Raw genomic sequence first — 19731 nt, 5'->3', positions numbered from 1 at the left:
GAAAGTGATGATAGTTCATATTGATTTTGGGTATGCCACAATTTTTAAACCAAAACACACACATTATTCTATATACGTATCCATTTAGTTAATGGAACTTTGTGAACGTTAAGAAAATAACGTTCATGGAAAATAACCCTCATCTGTTATTGTTTAGCATCTACTTCCAATGTTTGTTTTTGTTAATATATAAATAAGAGTGAACAAAAGAGGTTTAGTGACTGGGCTTAGGTTATTGGGCTTCGCTTCAATCTTGTAATACACATTTTGGACTTCTTACTTTTTAGTGAAAATTTGGTCAAACCAAAAAATACGCCAACAAGTGGCTCAAATGTGGGAATGTCGTAGTAACAGGTGGCGGCTGCTAAAGGTTAGTGTCACAGAGTAAAGTTGTACGTGTCAGAGACCATGACATCGACCGAGCCAATGTGAACTCGACTTTTAGACAGCCAAGAAACTACACAACCTAAAAATAGTTTGGGGACGTTTGGTTTTTGACCCGTCCAACTTTTCTGGATCACGCGCTTTGCAGGATGCAAATTTCACACTCAACATAGATATTTTTGTTGTGAATTTTTTCACACAATTTTATAAGGTACAATTTTCTCTAATGAACTCACCTCGTTTTCATATTTTCATTATACCAAAAGACCAATAACAAAAGGGGATGGACTTGTCGAATATATTGAGTTGCTAATCGATGTGTTGTCTTGTCATATGATAAAATAATCGATTATTGTCTATGTGTGAATATATTGATGGCGTCATTTTCTGTTGGAAAATATCTCGGAAACTACTCAACGTCTCTAGAAAAATGCAGTATAATATAGTATTTATTAAGAATAATTATGGACTTATGGTATAAGGCGCGAGTAGAAATACATATATGTACTCGCGAAAATATTGCATCGGATTAACTCTTTTTTTATTTATTACAAAACAGAGAGCTCTGTTCTATTTCTTCTTCTCCTCCTCCGCCGTTATATATAAAACCCTTCCCCGAAACCCTCGGAGCTACATCACGAGCAATGACCGGCGCATTGTTCAGAAACGCTGCCTCCGACGCCGCTCGGATCTTACGTTCACACCGAACGTCCGCGGCGAATCCTCTCGGAAAGCTCGATCTTTTACCACGAGGAGGAGACGTCCGGCGATTTCAGCCGAGGCCTTATTTTCGCACGCCGCAGTTTCTCGGGAGATCAAAGGAAGCAAGAGTCTCTCCTTATTCACTTATCTCCGGTTTCTGCTCTTCTTCTTCCTCTTCTTCCTCGACAGCCTCTACTGCGTCGTTTGTAAAGACAGGGTTCGTGGGATGGTATTTGAGCATGTTGAAAACACGGCCGGTTCTGACTAAATCCGTCACGTCTTCTCTTATCTACATAGCCGCTGATTTGTCTTCACAGGTAAGCTTAGTTAGCTACGTTTCTTGGTGGCTTATTGAATAATGGGACTTTAGAGAGTTAATGAATTTTTTGGATGTTTTCACACAGTCAATTCCTCAAGCTTCTTCCGAGTCTTATGACTTGGTGAGAACAGCTAGGATGGCTGGTTATGGTTTACTGATCTTAGGTCCTACGCTTCACTATTGGTTCAATCTTATGTCAAGACTCTTCCCGAAGCGAGATCTGATCACAACGTTTAAGAAAATGGCCATGGGACAGACGGTTTATGGTCCTACCATGAACGTTATTTTCTTCTCGCTGAATGCAGCTCTACAAGGTAAGCTTGATATGGATTATTGATCAGTTTGTTTGATGGGGGGATTGCTGTTAATTTTGTTCCTAGGCTTGTGTTATATAAGTCATCAAAGTGAGATTTTGAATTTATTTTCTCAGGTGAAAACGGATCAGAGATAATTGCTAGATTGAAAAGAGATCTACTTCCCACGATGCTGAACGGTGTCATGTATTGGCCTATGTGTGATTTTATTACATTCAAGTTCTTCCCAGTTCATTTACAGGTAACTTACCACTTCATTTTGATCTCTTCTTACTGAAGCTGTTTTGGTTCAGGGCAATCATTTATTTATTCTCTTCATTGCTTTGTCTTATCTCGAGTTTGGGTTATGTATATGTCAATGATGGTTTCTTTTTTGTATGCAGCCACTTGTGAGTAACTCGTTTTCGTATCTTTGGACTATCTACATAACTTACATGGCTGGCCGTGAGAAACCAACTCCCATTGCTAGTTGAAACATTTCTGTTGCAAACCCTTCTCACACGCCCAACTTTTATCTATATGGAGAATTCAATTATGTTAGTCAAAAAGGAAGGAAGCAGAGCCTTCTTCTACATTCTTTGTTTTTTCTCTGAAGATTTCAGAGTAAATGTAAAGACTTTGAAGAACACAGCATTTGGATATCACTCTTAGATTTAACTCAGCTTGGCGTTTATACTTTTATGTAATAGTTGGTGACATGTATGTTTCTTAGCTACTATCAACTTTGACCATACATATCAAACAAGTCTTTTCAAGAAAGTGAAATGTTCCTTTTTGCTTTCATTATTAAATTTTGTTACATCAGAGAGCAAAGAAAGGAGAAAAAAAAAAAAGAGTCAAACAACAAGGCGTCTACTTTAAAACCTCTACTTGAATCTCATCTCACTCTACTATATGAACTTGTACAACACCAGAGACCCAACTTCTTCTCTTCAAAGCTTGTAAACTTGAACCATCTAAACAACTTTTTACTTTCCAATGGACCAAAACAACAAACCCAATTACAGGTTCAGGTAATAGCCAATGATTGAAATCAAATGCTATGTATAGTAACCTAATCTATGTCCCTTCTGCTAAACATTTACTATCTAAAACACGCGAACATATCTTCTCCAGCAGTATAGGCCATTCCTCTCCAAGAACCTGTGGCTTCAACTCCATACCAGCACGAAAATCAGACATCCACACACACGAAGAAAGCCTCCTCCTTTGCTGTCCACTCCCACCGCATCGAGCACTAGCCAAACTCAAACAAGGCTCAATCAACCTCCTCATAAACACATCAAGCCCACTATTAAGAAGACTAACAGAGTCCATAGACACCTTAACCCCTTCCATCTCCAACCTGCTCCTCAGCGTCCTCGTATCCGGCAACTCACCGCTGCTCTGACAAGTGTTAAAACCACTACACGACACAGCCTTCCTCCTGAGACTCATACCCACACCAAGAGGAGCAGTCACACTCTGACTCCCAGCTACCTGCTCGACCTCTTCCCCTTCCTCAACTTCCAAAGGAGGTCTGCTCCCTAGAGACATCAACTCAGTAGCACTCGTGGTGGTAGTAGTAACACTCTGAGGCTTCCCAAGCGGACCAAGCGGGCTAGGCCGGTCTCTAAACTTCCTACGGATGCTCTGTTTCCCATTGCTCAATCTAACAAAGCTCCCGCCTTTCTTCACGTACCTCGAAGGAGGAGGCGACTTGGCGACGGTAGCGTTCTTGATTAGGGAGCGTATGAGACGGTTGTGGAGCGAGATGTGTTGCCTGCCGATGGTTTTGAGACAGAGCTTGTCGAACTCGGGCTTGGTGATCCTCGAGGCGAAGAAACGCCCGAGCTGGTGGAAGTAAGTGTTGGCTCTTTGAGTTCCGATTAGGCGGTAGATGCGGGATTTGATCTCCGATGTATCGGACCGGGAAGGGTTTTGATCGGATCCCATCTGAAGATGAAGCGAACCAAGAATTAGATTGAACAAGTGTCGATTCAAGATCTTGAAAAGCTCAATTGTGAACGCGTACCTGGAGATTCGGAGAAGGAAGTAAAAGGGATCTCTTTAATCTCCTCAAAGTCTTCTTCTCCTTTGTGCCCTAAAGACAAAAGGGGCTTTTTTGTTTAGTTCGTTGTTTCGCCTGGTTCGCGTTCGTACGTGAGAAAGTGGGAACTAAGACCATCCCACACGTGCGAGTGTTTTTTTTGGCACTTTGGACAATTTCACACGTGTTAGGAGGTTTTTTTTTTTAAGGGAAATAGCTTATTGTTCTTCTCTATAGATTTTGTAATCAAAATGATGGGTGATTAAGTTAAAATTTCTTAAATTTTAAGTAATTATCAGACGTATGCGTATGATAATTGATGATGATGGTGAATGAATTGCTTCATTGGTCTCACTATTGTCTAGTAGTGTCATTTACTCATCCAATGTTGTAAAAATATTTTGACCTTTCCCTGGTTAGACAGAGATTATGATAAAAGACAGCTCCAAATAAGCAGAGCAATAGCGCCACCCACAGACCCCAAAAAAGTAAAAAACCTCCAAATCTATAATATGATCAAATTGCAGAACAAAGATTTTGGATTAAAACAACTCAAATGTCTTGCATAAACCATAGAACATTTATAAGATCCATTACAATATTAAAGTCTCAAAAGCTTTTAAAAAAAAAACAAAATGACTGCAACTGCATCAACACCACCAGATCTTTAACGGTACTGCAAACACAAAACCAGAGGAATATTAGTTATTTTTCAAAGGAAGTGAAGTGCGAGAAAAAAAAACACACAAGAAATTGTATAGAGACAAGAATATCTGATAACATCATCATCAACAAATATTTTACCTTGATGAATCCGATTTCCTTGGCGTTGCTGCGGAAGCACTGTCTACAGCAGTTAAGACCATACTTTCTGATTAGCCCATGCGAGTTTCCACACACACGGCTACACAAATCAAACAGTTTTCAAAAGTTAGATCCGTCAATATCATCAACAAAGACGAAAGGTTACTGCTAAACAGAGTTATCATTAATTAAAAAAGTTAAATCATTCAAGCAGAGTTTGCATCTTCATAAGGTTAAGAAACAGATCAACATGGTTTTGCTTCCGACAAGGACAAAACTACTTTCCACGAATAGACCCTAAACAGCAACATAACATCAGAGATCTTCACAAGGTTAATCCACCACTATCAGCATTAGGAGATCAGATTCAAATTAAAGTTTTTTTGCAGGTAAAACAGTTAGCCTAGACAAACACTAATCAAAATGCATGCGTTCTCCAAACTAAACAGATCAAAGGAAAAATACGAAAATGAGAAGAGGATATAAACAGAGCAATACCAGGTGCGGGAACCAGGCCCGTACTTCTTGGGATGAGAGTTCCAAATCGCAGCGAAACCCATGATTTATCGAATGCTCAGGCGTGAAAAGCTAGAAGACGAATACGTAGATGGAAACGGCGTTATAAACAGTCGAAATATTGGAAAACCCTAGCTTTTGTCGGCGACAATATTGAGTGGGCCACAGAGAACGCATTTTGATTGTAGGATGGGCCTATTAATAAAGGCCCAATCTCTTATTTGCATACATACTTGTTTTCTAAACAAGCTTTTGGGCCAATCCCATACATTATAAGAATAATCCACCAATACCAATGACGATGGCCTGTTCGTTTAGCTATCGCCCTACATGCCACGTGCCAAAGATCGCACGTCGCAGGTTGTTTTTCGTTTTGCTGTCGCGTAACATGCGACCTGCGATTGGTCGCATGTCGCAACTCGCAGGTTGTTGTTCGTTTTGATGTCGTACGACAAGTCGCGGATTTACGTTCAAGTCGCCCGAAAAACAACGACTAAAAGTTAAGAAAATTTTGATCGCACGACTGGTCGCAGGTCGCAGATCGCAGATTACGCGACACGTAAACGAACATGGTTTTCAGGTTTAATCGCAGATCGCAAATCGCAGGTCAGACGTAATTTTAGTCGCTGGTCGCGCGACACTTAAGCGAACATGGCTAATATTCACTCGGACTGCATAAACATAGATACATTTTAGTTTTGGACATTTTTTTTCACAAAAAACTATATGATGCGGGGAAGATTTCAGTATAGTTGTCAAATTATTTCCAACTAATATTCTTTGGGATAACTGTCAAAAGTATTAGGAGGAGAAGTTAAGAAAACACAGAGAGGTATATAATAACAAAGTAACAGTAACATATATCATCTTAGAGCAGGAGCGGCGGTAAAAAACATAGTACATTTCTCAATAAACATAAAATAATGTTATTTGTTTTTATAACTAATTGTGGAAAAGTACTTTTATGACGGATGATTCTACTAAAATTGTTGTTCTCTCTTTTTCACTTTTTAATATTTATTACTATTTTATCAACAGAAACCCTTTAAAAAATGACCACTAATGGTGTCCTTAGTTGTCAAATGATAAGAAAATATAACTAGACTATACTGTTACCTCTGTACATATATGAAACTTTTGTAACGTGTGCATAGTTTTGTTTATGTCTCCATATACCTGGAGATGGAAAATGAAAATGACTTCCCGTTAACCATTTTGTAATTCGATTTTTTATTTTTGTTGAATATATCATTTGATTAAAAAATATACATATATAATTTTCTACTAAGCTGTTCACAAGTTTAAACTACAAATGTAATTGATATACCTTGAAGCAAAAGTCAATTCTAATTTAATAGAAGATGAAAACAAAAGTCAATTGTAATTTAAAAGGTTAGGATGAGAACACTATATCAAAATATATAATTAGTTGGTGAAGAATATCCAATGTAAACCATATTATTTTTTAAAGATGCATGCTTGTATGTATTTGATTAATTTCAAATATTAATCTCATAATTTATAAATAAATAACCTGCCAATATGTAACTGGACACGAAAAGAAAAATATCACACTTGTGTCAAATAACCGCATTAAATGTATCTACAATGTCACAATCTATTAAAAACCTAACTTCTTGGAAAGTTATGTCAAAGTTAGGAGAAATATGTGTTCAAATATGTTACTGCTCTTTCAAATAAAACTGGTCATGTTTGCTCTTCTGAATAAATGAAAATTTGTGTTTGATTTTGTATTAGCGTCACCCTTCTGAATATTTTATCTACTAATTTTAGTTACAAACGAGCATACTCAAAGAGTCCATCAATGTCATGAGATTTTTTTTCTTCAAAAAAGTCATGAGATTTGAGAAACAGCTACAAGAAGTAGCAAAATGATGATACCATGATTGAGATAATTTCTTGTTTGTTTGCTATTGTATCTCGTGACATAACTTGTAACGGGAATGTACAACCAAACAACACACTTATTACTTAGCAGTGTTTGTTTGCAAAGAATACAACTCAAAAATATCTAAGAAATATACACATGTGTAACACATCCATATAAAGAAAACTCAATGTTATTTAACCAAATTGTCTTAACCTAGAACTTCTATTTTGGATTTGATTCATTTTGGCTGTCTAGCCATGTCATTTAGATGGATTAGTTGCATAAACACAAAGTTTTGTAGAATTAATCTTTGTACCTAGAAATTTTTTAAAATTTCCACAGTTATAAAATAAGTATTATTCGTAAAAAGGTTGCAGATATTAATTTCTACAGACTATTGTATGTATATCTTTATCTTGAAAGTATTATATTTTTTTCTTGTTGGAAATACTATTGTATGTGTCTCTTTTGTTTTAACACTCTATTGTATGTATTTCTTTAGTTTATTAAATTCATATAACTTTTTACGTCGGTTAAATTTCGTTACATTTGAATCAAATGACAAAAGGATGGTGGATCGGATTATGTTGAAAATAATAGGAGATAGATAATTAAATTTCATATTGCATTAGAGTAGACGAAGTCTATTTATACAAAAAATACACCACAGAGTTGTATAATAAGAATGAGACCCAGCTAGAGATGCAACCTGCTTTCAATTTATACAAAACCATTTCGATCCAAAATATAAAAACAATTATTCATCAAAACTCCGACACCTCGGAAATTTTAGACTAAGAAAATTCATTTCTTTCAAATACTGTTTAATATGACTACAATAAACCTTTAGTTTTGAGAAAGGATAGAATCAGTTTTCGATTGTGTGACTAGCCATGGACGATTGGATCTCAGTTCCGGCCATCAAATGATACGGACAAAATTACTTAAATATATAGAAATTGCATATATATATATATTGACTACATTAGAAAAAAGTTAATAGATCATATTCTTCTGGTCTTTGATTTGATCAAAATCTGTTCTAGTGTATATTTCATTTCTTATATCCATTAAAGAATGTTTGTGTTATTTGTTGCTTATAGACTATTGTTGTGAAACATTTTTTGTCCTACATCAATCAATGCACCAAACGTCGAAGTTTTATAGAAAAGAAAAGACGAATGCACGAGGCGGACGCAAACCGTAACAAACGTTTTATATGATATTAAAGATTCTAGTAATAATCGTATCGTTAAGTATAATCAAATCAGAAAGCCACATTGAAAGAAGAGAAGAGTAATATTAGATGGTCTTATAATGCCAATAGTTATATAGATAAACGAATAAAGACATTCCATTGAACTACCAATCGTCAGCCAAATCAAATTTAATTAGGTACATCAAATAATTGCTCTTTATAATACTAGAGTTATGATCAAATTTCATAGTTGTTATAGAAAACACGTATGATTCCGATATATAATATGCTAAACATTTTTACCAAAAAAATATAATATGCTAAACACTTAAATAGAGATATAAGTTCGTACGTACTTTTATATATATAAACAATTGGAATGATCGATTGTATTGGCGAATCTATAAAATATTTTGATTAAGGACAAAAATATAAGTATACTACATTAGTTTAAAAGATTTATATTTTATATTTTATATAATATAATATAATATAATATATGTTTTATTGGTAAGTATATTAATAGAATATTTTTATAGTTAAAATAAAATTATATTTAATATTTAGTCAATAAGAACACACAAAAAAAAATTCATCAAAATCACGTATGCAATAGTAAAACTCGTTAATTTATGTAATTCTTTAATTATAAAAACAAAAAAAGTTTAAACTACAAAACTAACCACAGTAACTATACTCATTTTTACGTTATTGGGCCAAATTAATAATTATTCTACTGTTTTTTGCTAAGAGCGTATAATTATTTATTGACCAAATAAAAATATATAAGCTTGTGGTCTCTAGTCTATAAATTTAAAGATATGTCTTACTTTTTTTAAATGCTAATTGATTTAGTATCAATTAGTATTTTGGAAATTAAAACATTTGAATCAAACTTCTAACTTTTGACTCTAAATGTTGTTTTTTGGCTCAGAAACAAAAAAAGTGGGTGCAAAATGAAAAACTTTGGTGGAAGCAAAAAATAAAAATCAATAACAACTAAATTAATAATTTTAAAATAACTGAGGGCACTTGCCCCCACCATGTGAACAGTAGATCCGAGGGCGTCAGTAGTTATAAATTAGGTGTTTCTTCATGGTTACTTTTTAAACCGGTAAGATCAGAAGAAAAAGTCACAAATTTCTTATAAAAATTATATTTTAAGCGTTAAACTTTAAACACATTCGCTAGGAATTTAATATGAATAAATGATGCTGAGGAATATCCGACACACGTTGCACCTTGATCTCTAATTGTATTTCGTAGAAATATTTTCATCTACCTCATTATCGCACAGTTTTCATCAATGTCACCATATTACTAACTTCTTCAACAAAATACTTCAGGAAGAAGTCGGATCTTCTTATAATTTAAGGGAATTATAGTGGCCGTAACTTGGTTCCTCAATTGACTTGGTAATTTTTGGTCAAATAGTAGATGGTGAGTTGGCTCATCTTTCAGTATTTGTCATTAAACCGTTAAATATGTACTTCATTTGTGGTAAAAGTAGAATTATCACCTTTATTTAAGAGAGAAGGGAGTAATTCAGTCTTATAAGTAATTATAATAAACTTTTTTTTAAAACTAAGTTTAACAAACTTTTTGAACTATTGGAAAAGAAAACTTTTTTTTTGGTATATAGGATTCTTATTTCATTCATAAAATCGTTTTCTGGAATTAATATCAATAAATATTACTAATACGAAAAGAAAAAAAGGTTTAATATTACAAAATAGCGTCCATGTTAACTGAAACGACAATTTTATGAAGAATAAGAAAAGTGGTTGTTTGGCTATTTTAAATTTTAAGGAGGCATCATATTGCCAGCTACCTACCCAACAAAGAAATTATTGAAATATTTTATAAATCATAATAAAACCCGTATGATCTTCGATGGTGTTTGGTCGTGCGTGCAAGGATTGCTTTATAAAAGTAATCTCTGGGTAAATAGTTCAAGCAAATATAATTTTTAATGTAATTTAATCAGATCTGATTACCCAATTGGGTCTTTCGAGCTGTGCACGGATTTTATTCTATAGAATATCCAGAATAAACCGGATACATTTGTGCAAACTATTATACTGTGTATTGAATGATATTGGATGACACAGGTACACTGATCTTTAATGTGTATGGATCATTTTGTGAATCTCTGTCAGTTTCTTCCTACTTTATATTCCTTTCAGGGTTGCATTTCCTACTTTTTTGAGGCCCTCATGCATCAAAAGATCAAAAAAATTATATTTGACTTTATATATTCCTTAAGTTCGAACATATTAATAATGTTCGGAAGTTATAACAATGTTCTACATTGTCTCTTAAAATTTCGTTTAAGCAAATTATTAATCGTCTTGCTTCAGCCGAAGACACATTTAATTGTTTACCGAAGACACATTTAATTGTTTAAGTGCATTAGTAAGAAACTGTATACAATTTCATTATGCATAAGGGTCAAAATGGTTTCTTTTATTAATTAGATTACGTCATTATTTAGCTCTCAACTGTTCAGTTTTGGCAGTCACAGAAAAGTTTATTTAGCATCTTTGGTGATTCCTGCATGCTCTTAGAAGGTTAATTATGATAAAAGGAGTTTTATTACAAGGATATTAGCGTTTATAGCTTTCCTAGGAATATCTTAGTATTTTCTTAGGATTTTAAGAAACAAATTAACTTTCGCTTTTTACTAAAAAAAACTTTGGCCGATGTCTAAATTGTGCTTTAGCTAGGGAGCGTTTTCTTATGTCTCGAATTATTATGACGAAATTTATTTGGGTTTTTTTGTCAACAATTTATTTGCGCATAAGACGAGATATTAACTGAGAGAGTGTTTTTGTTGTAAAAAAGAAAACAAATTGAGAGAGTGTTTTTTTATCAAATGTGAGAGTGTTTATAATATGGCTTATGATCTTATGGAATATCCACGCGCACGATCTGCCGTCTAGTGGTTGGCTCAACCTTATCAATAATTACTTAATAGTGTTAAATCATACTCTCTCTTTTGCTAGATAAAAGATATTCCGGTGGAAACACACATATTAAAAAAACTACTTTTTATCTAAAAAATATCATTAAAACTATAAATTAATGGTATTCAACCAATTACAAAATACACTATTAAAATATGATTGGATACACAATTTTTAATAAAATAAAAGTTACCTAAAAAATTGAAAACATCTTACGTATTGGAACATCAAATCTTATTTTTAGGAACAGATGAATTATAACTCAATTTCATTACTTTACTTTTTCTCCTTTAAAACAGGATTATGATACAAAAAACTGTCACGTTCAACAACCAGGTCTCTGATTCTCCACTTCACATCTATTCTCTCCTTCGCTCATAAAGTCTTCTCTTTCTGCAAAGTTACAGAAGAGTTCGACTCTTATTTAAATAAGAACTTATAATAATTAAAAAATTACAAGAATCTAGTGTAGTAAAACTGTATAAACCACTTATAAAAAAACTGTATAAACCAGAAGATAAAATTAGAGGAATAGCCTTGATGGACATAATTACCCAGGCCCTAACCCTAAGGTTCTATAACTACCATATATAGTAACATCAGTATCACCACACTTTTTTATTATTAGTATGATGTATCATGTATGCATGAATCAGATTGATCAATTTTTTTTGTTATTTTAACATTAATTTTTCGAGTTGGGTTTAGGATATAGAATTTAGGTTTATAGTCTAGTTTTTAGGTTTAGGATATATAATTTGGGTTTAGGATCTAGGATTAGGGTTTGGGTTTAAAGGTTTGGATTTGGGTTTAGAATTTAGGGTGTAGGGTTTAGAATTTAAGATTTAGTGTTTAGGGTTTAGGGTTTAACTGGAAGCGTTAGCGTCGTTAAAATTAGTGTTTTTATTTTTTGTAGCTATTTTTTATTTAATTTAATATTTTTAATTAATAATTTATGTGTCACTTTGATTGGTTCTAAAGGGTGAGGTGAATTTAAATGTTCTTTCTATCCTTAAATAAATAACAATTTACATGCTTCTATATATTTTTGTAAAGTCTAGGAGTAAGAGCAGCATTAACGCAACGGGGGAGTGTGGGTTCTAATTTTTTTTATTTTTATTTTTTTTGTTTTGTCCGATTAAAAAAAATAATTAAAAATAGACCAATCGCGGGCTGCCACGTGTCAGTGAGACCCGCAAACAGTACAAAAATTTTACCGAACTCGACTCTTGCAAAAAAAAAAGGGTGGATTTTATGATTTTTGTGGGCCATACATCTCTTAGAAAGTCAGCGATAATGGTGCTCTGAGTATCCGAAATAGATCATTTACGATATTTAAAAGTTGTATAGCATATATTCTTTTAATGACTGGATGGGAAGCGCATAAAATTCTCTCCTCTCTTAAACCCACATTTCGTTTTTCGATTATTTGTTAGTTATGTAAGGTAAAGTATTGATTAATACGTTGTGTCGCTTTACAGATTATAAGATAAAATACATTTATATTTTATCAATAGATTGGAATATTCTGAAGATGTAGTAGAATATTATAGCGAGATAATATTTTTCTACTAAACTAAAACAAGGTCTTTGCTATATCATGGCAGGATGTCTATTAATGGAAGTTTTTGAAGACATCATCATATGCAGTTTTTGTTGTTGTTGTTGTTAAGGATCATATGTAATTTATCAAATATGTATTGTGTTTTGGTAAATATATTTAATTAACTTTGAAAAAGTTATGTATCTAATTAGTACTCAACATTAAACTCAATGGATCAGCGCAATTAGCGAGCATATTATTAATCCGACCGTAAATACAATGTCCCCCGAAAGTTTTAAATATTATATGTATCGAAAATTGAATTTCGGACGGTTCAATTTGAGTTTGTGCTAACCTTATAAGTTGGAAGCTTTGGTAAAACGTAAGCCTAGCTAACTAATATATAATCTACTCGTTAGTGGTCCAGTGGTGGTTGAACGATCTCGCTCCATACCCCTCTTAAGTGAGGTCAATGGTTCGAGGGCCAACTCTGGCGGATGTTGCTCTTGAGGACCTTTGGGCCCAATAAGAACACTTCCAACTGCGCGCGGCCACTGGGTCCATTACATGAGGCTGCCCAGCTCTCGTGGATGCCTTCGGCGGGCTCCGGCGGGCCCTTAGTGGTTCAGATTTATCCGGACGGTCTTTAGGTGCTAGTCGGATCCCCACGGGGCATCCGGATACCACGATTATCAAAAAAAAAAAATATATATATAATCTACAGCGAAGTTAAACAATATAATGAGCTTCTCCAATCTTGATCCTACAATTCTATTGAAAATTGACATACCATTATCACACTGTTCATATTCGGGTATACCATCCAACTATATTATTTTTGCTTACTTAAATTGATGTGTTTAAGAACTATGAAATAATTACGAAGTGGAGCAATAAGATAAGCGGAATACATCGAGTCATAACCAAGAAACGACAAAAATATGCTTTGAAGACCAAGTTGTATCGCCCACCATAATTATTAGCTGTCCATATCTAAGGGTATCCTTATAAATTAATTAGAACAATGATTGTAATTGGTGTTATAATTTATCCACTATTCCTCATGTTCTCTATATATACATCCCAACTCCTCTCCCTCATTCCCTCACTTCTTACAAGGCATCCAACAAACAAAACTAACCAATCTTCTTAACTAAGATTAATCTCCTAATCAAGACGCTTAATTTAATAACAAAATTAAAATGGAAGCCATGGGAGAATGGAGCAGCAGCCTCGGAGGAATGTACACATATGCAACCGAAGAAGCCGATTTCATGAACCAACTCCTCGCCTCCTACGATCATCCTGGCACCGGGTCAGCCTCTGGGACAACCGGTGGAGACCACCACGGCTTGTATTGGAGCCTTGGCTCTCATCACAACCACCTTACTCTCATGCCTGAAGCCAGTAGCTTCTGTTTCTCTGGGGAGAGCAGCAGCTACAGCGTTGGGAACAGTGGATACTATGCGGTGGTACCACCCGCGGTTGAAGAGAACAACAATGTGCCAATGGACTTTGGGCTGGAAGATGCGACCATCAACACCAACTCTTACCTTGTTGGTGAGGAGACAAGTGAATGTGACGTGGAGAAATACTCATCTGGAAAGACTCTTTTTCCCTTGGAAACCGTTGTTGAGAACCACAATGAGGAGGAGAGCATCTTGCAATCCGAGATCTCTGTGACTACTACGGATCAACATCAGAAATCTCTCACCGGTTCCAAGAAGAGATCACGTGCGACATCGGCTGATGTAAGTTTACGGCTTAAGATTCCTATCTGGTTGTCAATTTAGAGGGACTTAGTGGAATCTATATGAACTTGATTGCATCAAAATATTACCATTTATATTAAAAAAAAAACATTCTCCACCAAAGATATATGATAGTAACATGGTTTATTGACTATAATATCTGTTAATTGGTGGTTTCAGAAAAACAAGAGAACAAAAGTGAGTAAGAGAGGCCAAAAGAATATAGAGATGCGCGACGATACCAACAATGGCGAAGAAGATGAAGGAGAGAAGGTGAAGAAAAGAAAGAGTGGGACTATGATGAGTAGACAGAACTCGAGCACCACTTTCTGTTCCGAGGAAGAATCACAATGCCCTTCTCAGGATGATGGAGAAGAAGATGAAGAAGATGCCTCCAAGGCCCTCAACCTTAACGGAAAGACCAGGGCCAGTCGCGGTGCTGCCACCGACCCTCAAAGCCTTTACGCAAGGGTAAATATATTTCTCTTGTTAACGTCAACGTTTTTTCTTTAATTTTGATCAATATTTTCTTCTTTTTTTTGGGACACAAAACGTAAATCATTATTCCCCAAAAAGTAGAAAGCCTAAGAAAGTAAGAATCATCATTTGGTTGTGCAGAAAAGAAGAGAAAGGATAAACGAGAGACTGAGGATTTTGCAAAATCTGGTCCCCAATGGAACAAAGGTAAAAAAAATTTCATGCAAACGTTAAACACATGCAGATGATATGGTTGTTCGTTGCATGCAATTTATTTTACAAGAAACGTTAAAAATTCTAAACATATATAGTTTCTTAAATGCGTTACAGGTTGATATCAGTACAATGCTTGAGGAAGCCGTTCATTACGTCAAATTTTTGCAACTCCAAATTAAGGTGGGTTTTAATTTTGACAGTCTACGTGTACATTCATGCATGTGTCATATATGAGTGCGATCTAATTAAAATTAAAATAATAATCACGCAGTTATTAAGCTCTGATGATCTATGGATGTATGCGCCGATTGCTTTTAACGGAATGGACATTGGCCTCAACTCGCCGAGATGATGCACGGATCTTATGATTTTAATTAGAATTTTTTATAACAAAAATGTGATGTTCCGTTTCATTTTTAATATTCTCCGCCTTCGGACGAGTTCGATTATAATTTCTCGTACAATGTATAATATGAAAGAAATGGAGAGTCACATTCCAGTTCCTATATTCCATCTTTTTAAATAAAAAATTGAGTCATTCTTCATATCTTTTCTCTATTTTTTTAAGATGAAGATGCTTCTTGGTAGCGGAATCTGACCCCATAATATAATCACAAAATTCAATGTATGATGACCATTTTCTTAGTGATGTTGTCTCATTGATAATCAATGTATGTTAAAAAAAAATTCTTAACAAAAGAAGTTGGTTAATATATTTGTATATGTGCTAAAGCTCTATAAATTTGTTTATCAATGAAAAAGTAACTAGGCCTCTTCTGTTGCTGTATGTTCATGTGGACGGGTGCTATGAAGCCCTCCACGAGCTGTTTTCGGTTAGATCATTATTTTTAAGAGCGGATCACCGGAGAGGCCAAAATTACCGGGTTCCGGCTCTCAGTTGAACTTGGCTCATCTTTTTGCGGCAAGCTGTTGGTGCGGCCTTGGTCGAGTCTCGGGATATTGGTTATGACGGTTGTGTCTGCCCTCTTATAACTAGATTGAGTTTGTGTTTAGGATTTTTTTTTTCCTGATTTTTGTTAACCTCTGTAATTCTGTCAAAAACGAAAAAAAATTTGATAATAATATCTTTACATTTTTACCAAAAAAAATGTAACTAAAGTAAAAGTTTTATTCAAATTACAGACTAGACTCCATATACTGTGGACTTTTTATACAGTGGTGCAGCTAGAATTAGCTAGAGATAGACATACGGTCGGTCATATACTTCCTATTGGAATGAATATGTGTGAACTTTAATACATGCAGTAAATTTTCAGTTTTATTATTTAAGTTAAATTTATTCGGAAAGAATATTGTTGCCAAAGATTACTTACAATAGCCAGATTATAACCATGAACATACCTATTTACAAAATTAGTTGTGTTGGCAAAGCCGAATTATGTTCATAAGATGGATTGTTTTTTTTTGACAAATTATAAGATGGATTGTTGCAATAGAGACATGGCGAGCTAGCCGCTATGGAGTTCCTAACTAAGCAGTTAGTTTGTTATAGTATGTTTGCAACCAAATATGGTAGATGTTGTATAACCTACCGCATTTCTCTCGCCAGATGAAGTATAGAATTGTGTGATCTATGATTTTCCATTATCGTACAACACCAAGTTTAATACGACTCTACAATGAAGCTCAAATTCGCAGGATCCATCCGGCTGTCTGAGATCCATATCGAGACGTCCCAAGCATAATCTTCCACGTTCGACTTTACCATCAGGCATCAGTGTAACTAAAATTCTTCCAAGCAGGCTGCTTCCAAGTTTTCCAAGGTTGATGAATGATCGAGGAACATCGAACGATCATGATAATTATTTTCAACCATTTTTACGGTATTAAGCATATATCACCTATTTGTTTGCATGCTACTATACAAGTAATTTTAGTGCCAAATAAATATTTTATAACCGAAAAACTCTAATCGTCCAAACCAAAAAGGAATAGTTTACATACATGAAACTTCGGCCGCTACAATGTTCATTCTCACACGTATTCTTGAATAAGTCCAGTTCATGTATATAGTTTATGTACTCTTGAAATGGAATATTTTAGTATTGATTCTGCGCATTTGGTTTTCCACAGTCTGATTTTTATTAAATATAATTGTTCCCATGCAATAGCTGTATCATACTTATACACCATCATATACATATTATTCCCTGACAAGAGTCTGAATACATTTTTTTTTTGTAAAAAAAAAGTCTCTGAATACATGATATCAAAGAATTAAATAAGATTTTATATCTCATAGCCCAAAACATTTAAAAGTAACTAGATAGCATATCCATTTTTCAGTCTTATTCATTGCAATCAATATCAGATATCTTATTTTTATTAATAATTAATTCATATTAAAACTACATCTATTTATTTCTGCCAACGATTATAACTATTTTTACAGCTTTGAAAAGTAATAACGAATTCTTTATAGCATCAAACTTCAATCAGTTTCTTATTCATGATTTTCATGACATCAAAACTATAATTCTAAAGTTTTATCCCATTAGTTTAAAAGTGATTATGAAACTTTTATAGCATCAAAATTTAATAAATGTCTCGTTTATGATAAGATTTAGTATATAAAAGTTTGCATATGGATTTTTTTTTTTGATAACTCGTTTACAGAAATAAAAATATTTTAAATTTGATAATGATAAAAAAGAAGATAATGATATCTTGTAAAGTATTTTTTTGTTAAAAAGCAAAGTTAAAAATAAAAGAAAAATTCTCAAACATCACGAAAGTTCCTGGTTGTAAGAAACATTACAAAACGTTTGAAATATTCTAAATAAAGGTCAACTATATTATAATAGGTAGTCTAATCCATTTAGGAACTACATTCAACTAGCAACGTTCTGTAAGTTGTAAAATTGTCTCTATCAGAAAAAGGTTGTAAAATTGACATGCTGGCTATTAAAGTAGTATTTGACTTTGGCTTTTGGTCACTTCCTAAACTCTTAACTATCAGTTGACCTAGAGTCTCGTGGTATATTTTTATAATTTTGTACATGTTCATGGTATATAAATATATATATTATTGAGGTTCTTTTGATATTAACAGCCATAAACAAATGTTTAAAAAATAAATTCAAATGCTATTTTAAATACTATATTTTGTAATGTATATATATTGTTACATATAAGTAGTAGGAACAAGGCATATTCTTTTTTCTCATGTCCTACGTTTTGATTATTTAAGAAAGTAAACAGAAACTAGAATTATATAAAGATCGGTTGATCATATCATATAATCCTGTAGGTTATATTTTTTTGTTATATTATTTGTTATTATTGCATAATTTGACAACAAGGCCATCAATGGCGACTCTTTCTACCTCTTTACTTTTCTATTACCGTTTTTTATTTCTTTCAATAATCAACATATTTTAAAAAAATTGCTAAGGTTGAGCACTCCCTAAAATATACTCAGTTCGACTTATAATTACAATAATCAATCAAATAGTTTATTGAAATGACAGCTACTATCAAAAGAATTTGCTAGATTACAAACACAATTATTTAACATTATAACCAAGCGGTAATATCATGATAGTAAGATAAACTTGATGCTAAATCCGTCAGATCCGTCAGGGTTAAAGTCATACCAGAAACTAAGTTATCATTTTCTTGACCAGACGAAGATGGAACCCTACGTAAGGTTTCATTTGAAAATCCGGGACCGAACTAGTCGTTGGTACCCCTTAGATGATTAGTTGGGCTTCGACCCAGACATCCCATGTTAGAAAAATATATGACTCTATTTTTTCTTAGTGTACATGTTTTTAGAATTATATTTTAACACTTTTATCGGACAAACTAGTTCGATACATATCAATCGTGAGCTTGATGCCATTTTAAATATGGCCCACATATATTTGAAGCCCACCAATTTCTCTAGGGTTTAGAAATTCCTCATTTCTCTCGCAAATTCAAAAGCTTCCTACAGCATCAAGTTGATTTCTGATGTCGATTTCCTCAAACATTCAAACACTCAACCATCCTCTTTTGTCTTTCGTGTTTGAGAAGTCAAGCATACAACTAGTTCATATTTGAGTAGCCATATGTGTTCTTAGTAATATTTAATGGTGGCAGATAGTATGTTTTGTTCTTAATCTAGACATATGGTATATCTATATATGTGTATCCGTATCTGCGGTTCCCCCATGCATGAGCATCATTAGGCTGGGTTCTTAAAGTTGAAGCCTCAATATTGTCATGGATTTGTCAATAATACTGAACTTCCTCTTGAGTCTTTGAGTTGTCGTAGTGTTGAATATGGTTGCCATGTGCCAGTCCAATCTTAATTAAATTTAATATTGATTACAATTATCTTAGAATCAAATGCTATAATGACCCACTTGGGTATAAAAAAATCTTAGACCTCTCTCAATTTGAATTTCTTTTTAAATTAAATTTAATATGAAAAAAGAACAAAATGTCCCAAAAACCTGGAAACTTTAAATTATTTACCAACCCAACCAGATATATTCTGACCCAAACCCATGTATCCAAAACCCGGCCCAGATTTATTTATTATTTTTAATATTAAAAATTAATTTTATTAGTTATACCAGTTATATTATTTGTACAGTTATACCAATTATACTAG

At 33.8% G+C, this 19731-nt stretch overlaps 4 protein-coding genes across 4 annotated transcripts; 2 read left to right on the top strand and 2 right to left on the bottom strand.

Moving 5' to 3' along the window:
- Nucleotides 1-925: 925 nt before the first annotated feature.
- LOC106441150 (PXMP2/4 family protein 4) lies at nucleotides 926-2502 on the top strand. Its single transcript, XM_013882958.3, has 4 exons — nucleotides 926-1403; nucleotides 1491-1719; nucleotides 1836-1960; nucleotides 2103-2502. Exons 1-4 carry the CDS (start codon nucleotides 1029-1031, stop codon nucleotides 2190-2192), a joined length of 819 nt encoding a protein of 272 aa, XP_013738412.2. The 5' UTR covers nucleotides 926-1028; the 3' UTR covers nucleotides 2193-2502.
- On the bottom strand, nucleotides 2476-3883 carry LOC111207813. Its single transcript, XM_022706195.1, has 2 exons — nucleotides 3734-3883; nucleotides 2476-3654 (listed from the first exon to the last, which is right to left on the bottom strand). Exon 2 carries the CDS (start codon nucleotides 3652-3654, stop codon nucleotides 2779-2781), a length of 876 nt encoding a protein of 291 aa, XP_022561916.1. The 5' UTR covers nucleotides 3734-3883; the 3' UTR covers nucleotides 2476-2778.
- A 386-nt stretch (nucleotides 3884-4269) lies between these two features.
- LOC106441152 (40S ribosomal protein S29-like) lies at nucleotides 4270-5236 on the bottom strand. Its single transcript, XM_013882960.3, has 3 exons — nucleotides 5051-5236; nucleotides 4553-4652; nucleotides 4270-4424 (listed from the first exon to the last, which is right to left on the bottom strand). Exons 1-3 carry the CDS (start codon nucleotides 5110-5112, stop codon nucleotides 4416-4418), a joined length of 171 nt encoding a protein of 56 aa, XP_013738414.1. The 5' UTR covers nucleotides 5113-5236; the 3' UTR covers nucleotides 4270-4415.
- A 5351-nt stretch (nucleotides 5237-10587) lies between these two features.
- LOC111207535 (transcription factor RSL2-like) lies at nucleotides 10588-15844 on the top strand. The gene is made up of 5 exons (XM_022705683.2): nucleotides 10588-14417; nucleotides 14598-14888; nucleotides 15036-15101; nucleotides 15225-15290; nucleotides 15382-15844. The coding sequence occupies exons 1-5, from the start codon at nucleotides 13869-13871 to the stop codon at nucleotides 15460-15462; spliced, it is 1053 nt and encodes a 350-aa protein (XP_022561404.1). The 5' UTR covers nucleotides 10588-13868; the 3' UTR covers nucleotides 15463-15844.
- The last annotated feature ends 3887 nt before the right edge of the window (nucleotides 15845-19731 follow it).

The sequence above is a fragment of the Brassica napus genome, chromosome C7 (genome assembly GCF_020379485.1).
Source record: "Brassica napus cultivar Da-Ae chromosome C7, Da-Ae, whole genome shotgun sequence".
In the NCBI taxonomy this organism is placed as follows: Eukaryota; Viridiplantae; Streptophyta; class Magnoliopsida; order Brassicales; family Brassicaceae; genus Brassica; species Brassica napus.
The sequence above is the reverse complement of the archived record's forward strand: the minus strand, read 5'-3'. Positions and strand labels throughout refer to the sequence as shown.

Excerpts from the sequence above, each read along its gene's own strand:
- LOC106441150 (XM_013882958.3), top strand. The coding sequence starts at position 1,029 with ATGACCGGCGCATTGTTCAGAAACGCTGCCTCCGACGCCGCTCGGATC. Across the intron at positions 1,404-1,490 it reads CCGCTGATTTGTCTTCACAG|TCAATTCCTCAAGCTTCTTC; the intron begins GTAAGCTTAGTT and ends GTTTTCACACAG. Across the intron at positions 1,961-2,102 it reads TCTTCCCAGTTCATTTACAG|CCACTTGTGAGTAACTCGTT; the intron begins GTAACTTACCAC and ends TTTTGTATGCAG.
- LOC111207813 (XM_022706195.1), bottom strand. The coding sequence starts at position 3,654 with ATGGGATCCGATCAAAACCCTTCCCGGTCCGATACATCGGAGATCAAA.
- LOC106441152 (XM_013882960.3), bottom strand. The coding sequence starts at position 5,112 with ATGGGTTTCGCTGCGATTTGGAACTCTCATCCCAAGAAGTACGGGCCT. Across the intron at positions 4,653-5,050 it reads GGGCCTGGTTCCCGCACCTG|CCGTGTGTGTGGAAACTCGC; the intron begins GTATTGCTCTGT and ends TGATTTGTGTAG.
- LOC111207535 (XM_022705683.2), top strand. The coding sequence starts at position 13,869 with ATGGAAGCCATGGGAGAATGGAGCAGCAGCCTCGGAGGAATGTACACA. Across the intron at positions 14,889-15,035 it reads CTCAAAGCCTTTACGCAAGG|AAAAGAAGAGAAAGGATAAA; the intron begins GTAAATATATTT and ends TTGGTTGTGCAG. Across the intron at positions 15,291-15,381 it reads TTTTGCAACTCCAAATTAAG|TTATTAAGCTCTGATGATCT; the intron begins GTGGGTTTTAAT and ends ATAATCACGCAG.